The sequence below is a fragment of the Stigmatopora nigra genome, chromosome 3 (genome assembly GCF_051989575.1).
Source record: "Stigmatopora nigra isolate UIUO_SnigA chromosome 3, RoL_Snig_1.1, whole genome shotgun sequence".
In the NCBI taxonomy this organism is placed as follows: domain Eukaryota; kingdom Metazoa; phylum Chordata; class Actinopteri; order Syngnathiformes; family Syngnathidae; genus Stigmatopora; species Stigmatopora nigra.
The window spans coordinates 875,001-891,004 of NC_135510.1; the positions used below are offsets into that span (position 1 = coordinate 875,001).

General features: G+C 38.9%; 1 protein-coding gene across 1 annotated transcript; it reads right to left on the bottom strand.

The window, feature by feature from the left end:
- Positions 1–365: 365 nt before the first annotated feature.
- ctsd (cathepsin D) lies at positions 366–7,488 on the bottom strand. Its single transcript, XM_077712993.1, has 9 exons — positions 7,320–7,488; positions 6,803–6,959; positions 5,197–5,320; positions 4,996–5,114; positions 4,710–4,909; positions 3,073–3,195; positions 2,866–3,010; positions 1,152–1,250; positions 366–850 (listed from the first exon to the last, which is right to left on the bottom strand). The coding sequence occupies exons 1-9, from the start codon at positions 7,379–7,381 to the stop codon at positions 689–691; spliced, it is 1,191 nt and encodes a 396-aa protein (XP_077569119.1). The 5' UTR covers positions 7,382–7,488; the 3' UTR covers positions 366–688.
- Positions 7,489–16,004: the final 8,516 nt, after the last annotated feature.

Genomic DNA, 16,004 nt, shown 5'->3' on the forward strand with positions numbered 1-16,004 from the left:
TTAATTATCTGTAAAATTATGCAGCCAGGTGGTTGAATAGTTATCGTGTCGGCCAGTTTTGAGATTTAGGGTTCAAGCCCTGGTTTTAACATTCTTGTGGCTAGTTTGCATGTTGTCTGCGGACTTGTGTGGGTTTTGTCTAGGTACTCCAGTTTCCTCTTACATACAAAAAACTTGCACCGATTGAATGTGGCGCATTCCCAGATTACTTATTATTTTGAGTAACTTTTTTTTTCTAGTTCACTCTGTAGCCAATATTGTTATAATTATATCTTTGCAATTGACACAGCCATTAAAGGAATTCCCAGGAGGACACATTTCTAGCATAGTCTTAGAAATACATTTCAAAAAAATTCTACACATGATTTGGTTCATTGATTTATTAAGGCATGAAAGCCAATCACAATAAGACCCGTCCTTAATTCAGCAGTAGAGGGGCACGTTCTCATGAAACTCAAATCAATTAAAATAACAACTTAAAACACTTCCTGAAAAATGAAAACCAACTAATGAAACCAATTTGCTAAAATTGCAGACAAGCAGCATAGAAGTCTACAACTTCTTAAACAGAGTGCATGTCAAAATCTACACAAAATCTATTGCCATATAGTTTCATCGCAAAGCAACAAAGTTTGTGCAACAGTAATTTATGCATTTTGAAGTGTGGATTCAAGTGGCTCCCTTGAGCTTATTTGGACTTTGCAAAGCCCACTCTGTTATTCTCTCGATCAAAAACGGTGTAGTACTGGCCAATGAAGACATCTCCCAGAATCCACAAAGGACCAGCTGGTGGAGGTATGTCCAACCCCATGAAGCCACTCAGACAAATTGTCTTTCCAGCTTGGCTCTCCTGCATTTGAGAAAGAGACTCAGTCAGGCTGTGTTGCATGTTTTAGTCCTCCTACCACCCTATAAATATATTTGCCAGAAATTCCATGTCGGCCGAGAACTTGTGTCAGGAACGCGAAAAACAAAACAATTGTAATCTCTCTGGATAACAAAGCTGCCCCTTCATGACTTTGTCAAATCAAATGAGAATGCCATTGTTTGTTTTTCGGATGATGTAACATTCATTCACAGAGTTGTATTGTTATCAAGCATAAGCACGATCTCTGTTTCCCCCTGCTGGACAAGAAGGTACACGTTCTCACCTTTAAAACATACTGATCTCCAGTCAGGTTGTAGGATTGGCCACCCACATTGAAAGAGATGACAGGCAAGGATGGGATCTTATCACAGTTGATCATGTACTGAAAAAGAAATGCTTCACATTTAATTTTGACTCAATACTTGGGTGAAAAGATTTTTATGAAACACCTTTTCATTGTCATACTTCGTTCATTACCAACTCCCTAGATAATATGCACAAAGTAACGTTTTTTCTCCCGTAAATGTTTTTTTTTTTTTTTAATATTAGATTCATATAGGACAAAGGCCTCATACTTACAGCCCAGAATACAACAATTTTGTGCCTCCATCCAATTGTTTTGCCAGCACAATTTATATTGGGCAATACAGAAATTTAAATTAGGACAAATAAATATAAATAAGTAATGAACTATAAATTACGCCCTGTAAGGGCGCCGTTTCCGTTGCGGGTGTATTTTCTGTTTTTTTTTGTCACTAAAAAAGGTGCTTTGTTTCAAAGGATGCACTGCTATCGTTGTGCTAGCATGGCACACGTTAGCATGCATGCCAGCACTTTTTTTTTTAAAGGCAACAGGAGCAAAGCGGAGTTTGATTTTGTTTGTTTTTTTACGTACTGTGTATTTGCAAAAAAATGTAAGTCAAAGTATTCAAACATCTACAAGTCTGTCAAAGTCATCTTCTGTATCCGACATGACGAGTTCTGCCAAGTGGGCGAGTTTGCCAACGATTCTGTGTTCAATCTCATTGGCACAGTCAAAAGTTGTCGCCGTGGGGTTTCGCAATAGTGATTCCAGCTATGACGAAAGCTCAAACTACGGTGCCCGCCGGCACTTTGGATCTAGCATAGACAATCCATTCCAAATCGTCACTTAACTGCGACTTTGTATGGAGAGTAAAAAGCGCTAGGAGCACACGAAAGTCAACTGCGCCTTGCCACTTCTCTGGGATGTTTTGAATGGAATTACTGTAATGTTAGGAATACCCGGACAGGCTGTTTTTTAGGGTTAATGTCCGCTGGGTTGATCGCAATAAGTAGCCTGCCCGCGAGAAATTCAGTCAAGAGGTCAGGGTAATAGAAAATGTTGAATTTAGAGTCTAAATTCAACATTTTCTATTACCCTGACCTCTTGACTGAATTTCTCGCGGGCAGGCTACTTATTGCGATCAACCCAGCGGACATTAACCCTAAAAAACAGCCTGTCCGGGTATTCCTAACATTACAGTAATTCCAATTCGGTGAGCCTTGTTTATGCTCTAAATTTTAGAGCATAAACAAGGCTCACCGATTGATTGGGCACCCCATCCATTTTAGAGAAAATTTTAGACCTTTAAGTGCGCCATATAGGTGTGAAATTACTGTAAATGACAATAATGGGAAGAAAAGAATAATAAAAGAAACTTTAAACACTGTGACCCAGCATATTTTGGTAGGAGAAAACTTAAAAATAGCCTCTTGTAAACCTCACAACTATTTTGTTGCCCTGGACGGAAACATGTTTTCAATAGCAATCTCCCTCTTTTACTAGATACCAGTACTCTGGGCCCTGGGCTGGCCATTATGGTAATAATAACGTTTGAATAGATGTAGTGACTACTGTCTCTGAATGGGTTGGTTGTAAAATGTTTGCTAAAAGCATGTATTCTTCAAGTTTTGGAAATCTGAATAGGATTGACCTAAAAAATTCAAAACAGTGACATGAGGCCCGAGGATCTCACCTCTCCTTGGATGAGTGGAGTGGCTCCGATGGCTTTCTGCAGAGCTCGGACCTCCGCAGCTGGTCCGGTGATTAGAGACGTACCGGTGTCTACGATGGCCTCGCAGCCACCTTTGCATAAGGTCAGCTGGCTGCCCACTTGCAACCTTAATGGACACACTTATAAATAAATAATGCCCCACCATCTTCTTTATTGTTCATAACTCACGAGTCCATGCGGATCTGCCAGTAGGCTTGACGGGTGACATTGACGTAGTTGAATTTGCCGCTGTAGTATTTAGGATCGGTTCCTCCTAGCAGCAGCTCACCACCTGGTTGAGTGTCAGGATTCCTAAAGCAGAGAAATAAATATGCATATGGTCTTTCCTCACTTCTTTTATTAAAATCACATCAATTTTAGTATACTCAGAACCGAGCCAAAGCAACTGCAAAGAAAGACATGAAGTCAACATATAGTAGCTAACGAAATAACTATACTGAAAATTTGCAGTGATGAGTTCCAATAAGATTTAATGTTCTATAACAGTAACTAAAACTTTGATATGCACTTTCATGAATGTTGATGCCTCTACATGCAAGACAGCCCATCAGTTTGGCTCATATTAAAAAGGTGTTGTGAAGTCATCTTAATGATTTTACTTTAAATACACAAAATCTGTTTAAAAATAAGTGCTGAAAACATTGGCATACGCTGAGACTAAGTCAGCACTGAATCAGTGAGTTATAGGCAGAATATATTTTTGGTGTGAAACTTTTTCAGGCGTGTATATGCATTGTGGCTGCCCGGTGAATGAAAAAAAAAAAAATAGACCAGTGGGATTTTGGGAGTGCAGCCAAGTGCAGTTAAGTGAGAAGACAGTGAGAGGTAAGTGATCCATTTTATTCTTTGTTGGCATCAGCGAGGCAAACAGGACTTGGTTGTGCTCAGGGCATGATGCGATGTATCCATCACAGCAGAGTGCCAACAAGCCTGAAATTATCATTTATTGGGCCTTTGCCTGGGAAAGCGGACTTTGTGCAGAAGCATTACCAATTTCGTCATACGGAGCTGGGTTTGACGACAATTAGGCTTTTGACAAGTCAATGGTGATGACAAAGCCTATGTCTGATTTTATTTTATTTATTTATTAAATGTGGTGCAAGACACTGGTGTGTTGTCATTACATCAATATCAATTTAGTTTAGAATATGAAAATCATAATATCAAGAGATTTAAGTTGTTTTGTTGCTTATTTTCACATAATGTGAACCAGAGGTGGTTGGTAGCTAATGGACTAATTTTGGGCGACGTTAGGCCAGTGTGAAAAATTAGACTTAGAAAATTTTGTTTTGTGTTTATTTGAATACTGTTGATAAAACTTTGATGAGAATGACTTTTTTTGTTAAAATAGTTGTACTGCAAGATTGTCAGCTGGTGGTGTACGTTAAGATTTTCTCAATGCAAAAGTGTGCCTTGGCTTAAAAGTGACTGGAAAACTGCTTTAACAATTCAACGTGATATTAATGCCCAATGGTAGCATTTTCTAGAACATCATTGTCTTGTATGACAAATTTCCTGGAATGATCAAAATAAGTGTCAGAAGTCTTTGGGCTCTACCCCAACATAAACACATGATTTCTATTGTCTTCTGTTTTTGCAGATTACTTTATTTTTTTCCACTAACAGCAGGATTGCATACAATAAATTAAACCAATTGTTGCTTAAATATCCTAATACATAATTGCACACAAATTAAACAATTTCACTTTTTTTCCCCGTCATGTGAGAAGACTTTTTATATATCAGATGAAAAAACTAACACTAATTTGCTCTACATCATTTCAGTAAAAAAAAAGGTTCCTTACCTGTTCAGGTAGAAGGAGAAAACATTTTGCTCAACTTTCTTCTGGCTCATAATGTTGTCAAAGACTGGCGCCACTGCATCCACAGAGATGCGTGGATACGCCATGCCAAGGATCCCATCGAACTTGGCAGCGATAAAAGCAATACCGGGCTGCTTTATCGCTTCCCCAAAGAGTTGCTTCTCCACTGCTAAATCGCCAATCTGGAAAAAGAGTTGGCCCACAAGTCATGATTTTCTTTCCCATTGCAAATTCATATTTTTGATGCTGCCGCACGAGTTGTACTCACAGTGCACGTGTCCTGGCTGAGATAACCCGACAAACTACCGCTTCCATATTGGATGGCAAAGGAGGTGCCATTCTTCACATAGGTGCTGGATTTAGCAGAGTTATATTTGTGATGAAGCACTGTAGAAAGTGAGATTAAAAGTGAATTAATAAAATTTTCTAGAATGTCTTAAACTGCTATCTTTGGCCATTAATTACTTACAGCAAGCAATGTCGAGGAGTGAACAATGGATGGAGGGAACCCACAAATTGGAGGAGCCAGTGTCAAAGACCACGGTGAAGGGCTGTGGGGGAGTCCCGAGGGCAATCTCGCCATAATACTGTGCCTGGTGACATTATTGGAGTTGTACATATACATGGAGTTACATAAAGTGGAAGGATTTCAAGTTCACCCTGACATCCTTCAATTTTTTTCACAAGTGGCCCTCAGAGAAAAAAGGTTAAACACGGATAACTAATTAGCCAGAAATGCGTTTTGAAAGATTAGCTGCAAATCCAGAAGTAAATATAGGTCAGTCTGTTCTACTCTCATCAGCAATATGAGAAGTTGAGCTGTTTTCAGGTGTGCAACACCTAAGAAGACAAGCATTTCAAGTCACATCAAATATAACCATGTTTTCTTCAAAACATGCCAACTTGACGAATGTACATTACATGTGACACAAAAATAGAGAATTCACATCTGTCGACTCAGTCAAACTTAGTGGGAGTTCCTTTTTCGATAGCGGTTAAAAGGTTGTGAAATTTGGGAGGTTGACAACTCTCGAGGGAAAAGATATTAAAGCCATTTAGCAGTAAATCCTTACTTTTATTTTTTAATTACTTTAATTCTTTTAATGTTTAATATCATTTGCGTTAGGTTGCCATATAAACTTTTTTCAACACCTTGCCCATTCCTTAAATCCCCTTCATAGAAACTGGTTCCCCCAAGCTATTGCAGTGTACTGGAATTAAGGCTTTAATACATTTAGAGCATTTTTAGCTGGCGTTTGAGAAAATGTTACGCCAATTGACCCACGGTCCAAGAGTTGGGAACCTATGCCTTAAATCACCAAGCTATTAGCGGTTTATATATCATTCAATATATGTATTTTTTTAAACATAGCACTAGTTGTCCAATCTCTTCTCAATCTCATTTTCTGAACCACTTTATCCTCACTAGAGTCACGGGGGTGCTGGAGGCTATCCCAGCTGACTTTGGGACAGAGGCGGGGGACACCCTGAATTGATGGCCAGCCAATTGCAGGACACAAGGAGACAAACAACCAGTAAAACTCAAAACTAGGGACAATATTGAGTGTCCAATCAGTCTACCATGCATGTGTTTGGAATGTGGGAAGAAACCGGAGTACCCGGAGAAAACCCACACAGGCTCAGGGAGAACATGCAAACTCCATACAGGTAGACCGATCATGATTTGAACCCAGGTCCACCAGTGTCAGGCCAACACGCCAACCAAACAGCTGCCGGCACGCCCAAAATAGCTAATTGCTTTAAAAAAATGGTGACACCTCTTAGAATAAGGGTGGCTGGAAATCTCAGTCTGAAAAAGACTGAAGAAAGCAGAACTGCTTGTGACACATACAATAAGTCATCATGCACCCAAGTTCCCCCTTTTTGTCACTAACACTTTCTGATTTAACAGTGAAATACATAAGATTGCTGCAAATTGAATCAGAGCTGGGAATTTTTCCAGGGAGAGCAAGAAGCCAGCAATCACAAAAAAGCCTTTGTCATGTATGATGTTGCCACTTTTACCCGCTAGGAAACCCTATCCAGAAATGCTGGGTGTTTGAATAGATGCTTACATCAAGGTAGTTCTTTAGGGTTTCAGGAGTGGGACCATTACTCGCTGGAAAGCCCAAGTTATACTTGAGCGATTGTTTGTCAGCCACGAGCTCCTCGGTACTTTTTCCTGAGTCGGTCAACTCTCGCCTGATGGAGCGGAATTTCTTCAGAGGAATTCTGCATAAGGAAAAGCATACAGTTTGCTTCGTAGTATTGCTTGTAACAAAAAACAAACAAACAAGCGTATTGACAGCTCGATGGTAGTAAAGATAGGCGACGGGCTAGTTGCGTGTATGACCCACTAACCTATAATTCTTATCTTAAACGACGTTTCACAACCGTGTGCAACCTCAAACGAGTAGAAAGTCTTTTTGCAGTAATACTTTTGTTTCTATCAAATCTCAAATCTTTTTAAAAACCTTCCATAAACAATATATATGTATATAGTGTCATTCGTTTCAGAGAAACATTGCTAACATGGCTACCTTGAATGACTTAACTTCGAATGGCGATGAATAACAATTTGTTTTTTCTTACCTCACAATCGCATTACTCGCCAGGGCTAAAGCCGAAAAAAGAACGAGATATAAAACCCTCATTGTGGCTGAAGTCGTTTATACAATGACTGAGCAAATTGCGTGAAACTCAAAACAAACGACGTCGACTTTTATCAGCTGACTGGGTCATGTGAGGCTGGTGGTGCTGCGTTTGCGTTCATCGCACAATGGGAAAATCCACGACTCGTCGCAAAATGGCTGTCAGCGCAATAATGGCGATACACGGGAGATTGTACCGTAAACAATTACATTTCAAGATTCAAAGTGACCAAAAGCCAATTAGTATGTCCACTGCATCGTTTCGGCATGTTGAAAATAAATGAGGTTTTTTATGTAGTCTAAAAATGTGACTAAATTCATTTTCCGGCTGCCCCACTAGTGCTACATTTGGTTTGAATTTGAGGAGTGTAGTATCTGTGATTGGATGGGATAACAATTACTACTATGTTTGAATCCAAAGACAGAACAAAAGTATACGTGTAACCCTATATATTTTTGGAAAATGTTCACTTCGACAAAGCAATTTTTTTATCAATGTTGTTATTAATTAGTTTTCATCTCATTTTCCGAACCGCTTTATCCTCATTAGGATCGTTGGAGCCAAAGACCCAATGCCTGTAATAATAACACCCAGAATCCCAGTCAGTGCATTCATCCATACATTACAAATAGTTTAAATATGTTGCTATTTTTATTGGGGCGCCCTGATGGCCGAGTGGTTAGCGTATCGGCCTCACAGTGGGGGTCCTGGGTTCAAATTCAGGTCGGTCTACCTGTGTGGAGTTTGCATGTTCTCCCTGAGCCTGTGTGGGTTTTCTCCAGGTACTCCAGTTTCCTCCCACATTCCTAAGACATGCATGGTAAGCTGATTTGACACTTTAAATTTCCCATAGGTATGAGTGTGAGTGTGAATGGTTTTCCGTCTTCTCGTTCCCTGCGATTAGCTGGCCTCTGACCTAAAGTCAGCTGGGATAGGCTCCAGCACCCCCTATGACTCAGTGAGGATAAAGCGGATCAGAAAAGTAGATGAGAATATTTTCTTTGTGTTGTACATTTTAATTTTTATTTGTGTGAAAGATATCATTTATTGTGACCATAACTAACCTCTACACAAAATGGTATGCTACTGAGTCCCCGAGCAATAAGAGTACAGAGGAAATAGCTAAAGCCATTGTGGTCTAAATATAATCTTTTTGGCATGGTCAGGAAAAGCATCACCAACCTACGCATGGAGATTGTGAACGAAGAATGAGGCGAGACATCCATCCTTCATTGCACATTGAAGAACCTGCCCCCCACTCTCCTTACTCCATTCATCTCTCTACTTATCTTATTGTCCAAACTTGCTCGGCTAAATGAACGCGCCTTTGTAAAATTTGTTAAAGAGGTTATAACATCAAATAGGGCCTAAAAGACATTTCACACATGGATAAACATGGAGCTGTATTACAATGTATAATTAATCAAAAACTCCAGCCAGCACTGTTGGCCTATCGTCTAGAGCAGAGGTGCTTTGACTTATTTGCATAACTATCTACTTTTCAAGGAACCAACTTTACGTGATCTACCCATTTTTTTTTCCGGGCCGCTGACATGTGCTGATAACATACCATATTTTCTTGCATATAAGCTGCCTCCTCCCTATACGCCGTGCACTTAATATTGTTGTAAAATCGTAGAATTTTACAATTACCCCCTGATTCACAATTTTCACCCTCAGGTTCATGGGAGTACAAAATGTGTTACTTAGAAGGAAAATTCTTTATTAAAATCTTATTTGGGTCATTATCATAAGGAACGTAAAATGCCTGTCTTTGTAAATGCAAAATATCAAATTATTCAATTTGAAAAAAGAAATAAATCTATCTTGACGAGAACTTGATGCTTTTTAATGAGAGAAATTACGATTTTCTTACCAGACATTTAAGATGTTGAGGTGGGCATATTGCTTCTGATATTTAAATATTTCAATTATTTTTGATGGTTCATAATACTGCAATTGTTGTCACTTTATCCTTTCTCTATTTTGCAATAAATTACTGTATTGGCCGCAATGTCTTGCATTACGGCGTTTCGTCTCCGTCACTTTGCAGCAGGGTTAGGGAACCTATGGCTCGGGAGCCATATGTGGCTGTTTTCATAGGTGCATCTCCGCTAAACTAAGGGGTAAAATATGGGAACAGGTGTTGAGAGAGCTCAGTTCTGAATGCATCAATAGGAGCGTTACGTGAGCATTGTGGCGCCGACACTCCATCTAGTGTTGCTTCACACATTTTTCCCATTAGATTCTTCTGCATGCATACTACCATTAATAATTAATAATTATTTATTAGCAACAGCACAACAATGTTGTCAAAAGATCTCAAAGAATGTTTGTACTTTAAAGTGATTACATTATTACAAATAGCACACATTTGAGTATGGCCCTCAAGGGATAACATTTGAAAATATGAGTTGTTTATGGCTCTCCGTCAAAAATGTTCCCGACCACCGCTTTGCAGTTTCGTGCATGTCAAGTCTAATTTATAGCCAGACAGGTGGGTGGATGCTCCTCTCATCCAATCACAGATGCAGCCCCTGATGAGCTAAGCAATGGCAGGTGCGGATCATCACAAGCACTGAGCTATTAAGCCACCCAGAGCTTAGTCACATTGCTATGCTGTCTTATCAGTTCACTCTAAAGTACACTCTTGTGCCACTTCCTTGTTTAGCCTCACCTGATCTCTGACCTCTTGTTCTGTTCCCAGGACCTCGACCACGATCATGATCTCAACATCGGCCATGCATCTTGTACCTTTGCTTTGGACCCCTCTACGGACCTCTTGGTAATGAACCTCCACGCTACGCAAGATGACTCCACTATGTTTGTACCTTCGCCTGGCCCTACAGAACGGACACTCATAATAAATAGAAAACTCTGGCTTGTGTTTGTTTCCCTCCTTCGGGGCCCTCCACCCATGAATGTAATAGAATTCTGTGTTTTCATCTTTTTCCTCCTTGCTTGCTCATCAAAATTGCATTGGCTACAGGTTGTGTTGATTTAGTCCCATCATACAGATTGCAGTTTGGTTTACAGTTATTAAAGAGATAAAACAAGAAATACTGTGAAGAAACTGAACCAACCAACTCAAAGATGATTTATTATATTTGCTATGCATGCAATACTTGTTTTTGTGTATCCAGCAGTGCAAAATAAAGCCAAAAAGATGGAATATGCATATTAAAAATGAAGATCCAGAAAATAAATATATGCGTTGCAAAGATTTGCTGGATCAGATGATGCCTGCCTATGAAATAATATAATGATTAAAATAGTCCCAGATTTTTTTATGTTTTTCTTTTATTAACTAACCCGGCAAGCTGATACTTTGACATAAATGCATAGTACATTTTGTAATACATGCACACAAAAATTTCATTACCAAAGGCATTTTCTATCAGCAAGCAGGACTGTGTTGTAAAAGTACAACATTCTGAACAATAAAGTTACTACAATGTACATATAATCGAAATATATACTCACTATATCTACTAAATTCATGTATACCTTTGTAAGAAAAATCCATGGGTGTACTGCATAAGCCTGCACACAGTGCATTGTGGACAACATGGCTGCGTCTGAAAAATGATGAAATATAATTTCATATTTATTATTTAACAGCTTTCCTTTATTTTCATCCTTGTCCTGACTCCTTTTGGACTCTACAAATTCCTTGATAGTCACGTCACTGTTTTTTTTCTAGTTTAACAGGTGTTGAAATAAAATATAATGTCGTTATGTGAAATGTGCTTCTGCTGTGGTTCCCTATAAATAAGAAGACTGGGGCTCTATTTTTGTTCATGACATCTGTGCAACTCATTTTGATTCAGTTAATGGAAGCCAAAAGGGAGGAAAATTATAATATGTTGAAACCTTCCAGCACAATTTCACTATGATAAAACAGCTGTAATCTATGATTACAGCAGCAGGACGTTTGTAATTGTACGTTGGGTGTATTATTGACAGAAGTAGGTGCATGTTTTCTTTAATGAGTTATTCAGACTTAAATGTATGTTTTTATTAAATAAGAAAAGCTTTGAATAAAATGTCAAATACAAATAGACGTTGAAAAAAAACAAATCACATATGGTGAACAATTACTGCAGATGCCAGCAATTAAGGTACACTATTGCATCTTTTTGTTGCTGGTTTTCAAATGGCGTTTCTTTTTAGCTGTTTGGAAAAATGTCTACAGCGTTTAAATCCCTGCCAACATTTCTGCTTGGATTCAATTAAAAAGGAAATCAAAGACAAACAAAAGTTCTAGTGCTGTAACAAAAAAACAAAAACAAAAAAAATGAAGAAGAAATGCGTGCAGAGCAGCCTTTTGACCTCATTATCAAAACAAGCCGCCTTTGGGAGACCTTAATTTTTAAGACCATCAAACAAATGTAAATATTACAAATGGATTACGTGGGCAAACTTATAAAATGAACCCAGTGAAAAGAATAATTGTATTTACTCAGGAAACAGTAACATTCAAAGCTACCTGGACCACCGTGAATAAATAACTGTGCGCTTAACCCATTCCATCATTCAATAATTCATTCATTACATTTATGAACCACTCTTTCCTCACTAGGGTCACGGGGGGTGCTGGAGTCTATCCCAGCTGACTTTGGGCAGGAGGCAGGGCACACCCTGAATTGGTGAGCAGCCAATCACAGGTCATAATGAGATAGACAAGCATTCATGCTCTCACCTAGGAGCAATTTCGAGTGTCCAACCAGAATGGGAGAAAAGCGGAGTACCTGTAGAAAACCCACACAGGCCTTGGGTGAACATACAAACTCCACACAGGTGTCGTGACCTTGATTCGAACCCAAGACCCCAGAACTGTGAGACCAACACGCTAACCACTTGACTCATGTTTCCGTGTATATGGTGGTACTTCTACTGCAGAAATTAATTGGTTCCAGAACTTGATTTGAAATCAGAATTTTAAGTAAATAGACCAACATTTTAAAATGTAAATTCTCTAATTTATTAACCAACTCGTATGAAAGATGTGAGAAACACGCTTGAGTGGTGAGCGCGCTAGCCTCACAGTTCTGGGGTCCTAGGTTCAAATCCAGGTCAGTCCACCAGTGTGGAGTCTGCATGTTCTCCCCGAGCTTGCGTGGGTTTTCTCCAGGTACACGGGTTTCCTCCCACAATCCAAAATTGTTCATGGTAGGCTGATTGGACACTTTAAATTGCCCTTACGTAAGAGTGTCGGGATGAATGGCGGTCAGTCTCCCCGTGCCCTGCGATCGGCTGGCCGCCGATTCACAGTGTCCCCCACCTCTGGCCCAAAGTCAGCTGGGATAGGCTCCAGCACCCCGTGTCCCTAGTGAGGATAGAGCAGTTTCAGAAAATGAATGAATGAATCAATAAATAAAATGATAACAAGCATGCAAAAACAACCTGCTGATGCATAAGTAGTAAGGAGGAAGTTAATAGGTACACGAACACATGCACATCAAAACGCATCAACATTACTTCAAATTATGAATTAAAAACAACCTAGTATTAAATACAATTTGCATTTTCAAATATGGGCGGCCTGGCGGCGCAGGTGGTTAGCGCGTTGGCCTCACAGCTCTGGGGTCCTCGTTTCAAATCCAGGTCATGTCCATCTGTATGGAGTTTGCATGTTCTCTCCGGGCCTGTGTGGGTTTCCTTACGGGTACTCCTCGTGCCTTGCAATCTGCTGGGCACCGATTCAGGGTGTCCCCTGCCTCTGGCCTGGAGTCAGCTGGGATAGGCTCCAGCACCCCTTGTGACTCTAATGAGGATAAAGTGTTTAAGAAAATTAGATTAGCAGTTATGGGTGCCTGCTTCTTCATTTCATTCACAGTAATTTAAAACAAAAGAACAACGTTTCTTTAACTACACTCAGAAAACAAGAGGAGAATGGAGCGTTGTTGTTGGGAAAAAGACAATAGGAAGCCAGCGGAGTGAATTTCAAGAAGATCCAATGCTTCTGCAACAATTTCAAAATATAATAACAGATACAGGAAACTTATTTTCATCTTTGGAGGATTTCATGACTTGGATTTTGAAACAGCAATTTGCATATAAAGGTTTTTTTAAGTAAAATTTTGAAAGTAAAAGCATTTGTAAGCAGAGGTAATAATGTACTTTTAATACAGCTGACATGAAATATGTCTATATGATACTAATGATGCATTGCTGTTTGTATAGTGTTATTATAAATGTGTCAAAAATAAATCTGTAAAGAAACATTTATCAAGTCAACCCTATTACAACAGCGCAATGATGAATACATGGCTGGCAAATTAAATGTACTGGTGAAGTAAATGTCATTTCTGTGTACACAGAGATAGATTAACTAGCCTACAATGGCTTCTGGAATGGGTTCCAGTTCTCTGGCCCCCAACATGAAATTTGCCGAGTTTTTTGTGTGTGAATCCAATCAGTTGAGTTGTGATTAGCGTACGTGACAGGCAGCCAAGAAGACATAAGGTGGTTGAGGCCAAAGATTCTAGGACAATGGGACCATTGTGACCAAAGGTGTTTTCATAAATCGAAAGTTGGATCAAGCTGATTAATTAAAATATAATTATAGATCAGTGGAGGGCCGTCAGAGCCTTCAAGGCCTTCTCTGCTGGCCTAAGAAATATCTGAATCATATATTATATTTTGTCCATCAATACATATTAAATAATACCAAATTGTCTGTTAGCTTCCTTTCATTGCGTTCCCCCCTGGTTGCACTGCTTCCAGATGTGCGTTTTCATATTGAAGCATTTAACCAATCACATTTCAGCCATTATTTGTTGCCAGGGTCAGAAATCTGCCCCAAGGCCTTCACAATTAGTTCTGCAGGCTCTGCTGCATTAAACAAGCGTTGATAAGACTGTTGCTTTAACCAATCAGATTTTGAGTTGGCAACACACCAACAAGATATTAAACATAAATCAACACAGCTGAGAGCGGAGTGTAATAGATAGTGTACAGCACAACTACCAGTCATCAGATTTTTAATGACAACTTTGCATTCTTTGGCCTCATTGCCAACGGAAATAAACATAACATAAGTGGAGATAACTGATGAAGGACTTTGGGATTGATTTTTCTGGGTTGGCCACTGGCCAGCTCAATGAGCCAAAGATCCAAATCCTCAAGAGGGGCTGGTACAGAAAAATCTTTTTCAGATAGCTTGAATCCTTGCTTCCATTAACATTAAGAATCTTAAGAAAAGTACTGTAGATAAACTATAAACACAGCATAATATTGAGAAGTAAATCTGATAGTAGATGCAGACAACTGTTCACAAATGATTTCACAGTTCACGTATCCATAATCTTGGGCACTGATGACAACTGAGATGAGTCTTAACTTAACAGTACGTGTTGTAGTACAGTGAGTCAGAAATACTCTATAACAAATTCTTAGTTCCCACTACTGTTATTCTTTTCTTTGGCTAAACTCCCTCCTTCCTCTACTCTTGATTCCCAGGTCAAGTAAGAGGTGTTAAATTGAAGTGTGAAAATTAAAATACTTTTGTAGCATTTGGCAGAACTAGACAGTGTTTAGCATACAGAAAGAAAAAAACAAAGTATACTAAACTAAAAACACCAAAGGATATCATTATTTTACTGAAATGACGTGCCAAGAAGATATTGGCAGACTAAACTAAGCATATAATTATATTAATTACTCAAATAATTTGCCAAATAGATATTGACAGAAATAAGGAAAAATGGAAGACAAACATGTACAGTTAATGCAGAAAAAGAAGCACTCGGGGATTTCTTCTCCGGAATGATTCAAATAATAATATATTAGGAACTATGGAACTTTTAACTTCTGATTCTTTCTTTTTCTCTCTAACAGCTATCAAAGGACCATCCAAGAAGTCCAGGGGCTTGTGCTAAAAATATCACACTAGTGATGCCACAATGGAATATTGTTTGTAAATGTGAATTATTGACAGGAATAATAGATTACGTAGGGTATATGGATTCTCATAAATGATCAGATTTCTGCGTCTGTAAACATTGTCATTTGGTGATGAAAAAAAACAACACAGATCGGGTTATATAATGTAATAGCTTACTTTGGAGAGATGATGCATCCTATTCAATGCGCACTTATATCCTGTAATGTACCATTAGAGGAGGGAGAATGGAAAAATACATGCTAAAAGCAGAGTACATAGACGGTGGGGGGGGGGGGGGGGTGTTTAGCGTCCACCAATTTAACACGTTATCTCACTGAGATGGAAATTGTGATCATAAGTACACTTGAACTTTGTGAAAGAGAAAAAAATACCAGGAAGTTTAGAAATATGAATTTTTAAAACACAATTTGTATACAATTGCATATGGTCTTTGGTGAAGAGCAGGTTCAACAACATACGACTACTTTTATGTAAACTTCATTTGGCAATGACAGAGGTCGAATATTTCCTGTAATTTTTATGTATACAGTTGTGGTAAAAAGTTTACATACACTTTTTCATATGTGAAAAAAACAATGTCATGGCTCTCTTGAGTTTCCAGTTATTTCTACAACTCTGATTTTTCTCTGATGGAGTGAGGCTCAAAAAAGCTATAAGATATAATAAACAGCAAAATATGATAAGTATAAAGTGCATGGCATTGTTTTGTCTCTGCC

What these genes read in the sequence shown, in the direction of transcription:
- ctsd (XM_077712993.1), bottom strand. Translation starts at nt 7,381, where the DNA reads ATGAGGGTTTTATATCTCGTTCTTTTTTCGGCTTTAGCCCTGGCGAGT. An exon ending in GCGAGTAATGCGATTGTGAG is followed by an intron (nt 6,960 to 7,319) that starts GTAAGAAAAAAC and finishes TTCCTTATGCAG; the next exon opens with AATTCCTCTGAAGAAATTCC. An exon ending in CCCTAAAGAACTACCTTGAT is followed by an intron (nt 5,321 to 6,802) that starts GTAAGCATCTAT and finishes TAATGTCACCAG; the next exon opens with GCACAGTATTATGGCGAGAT.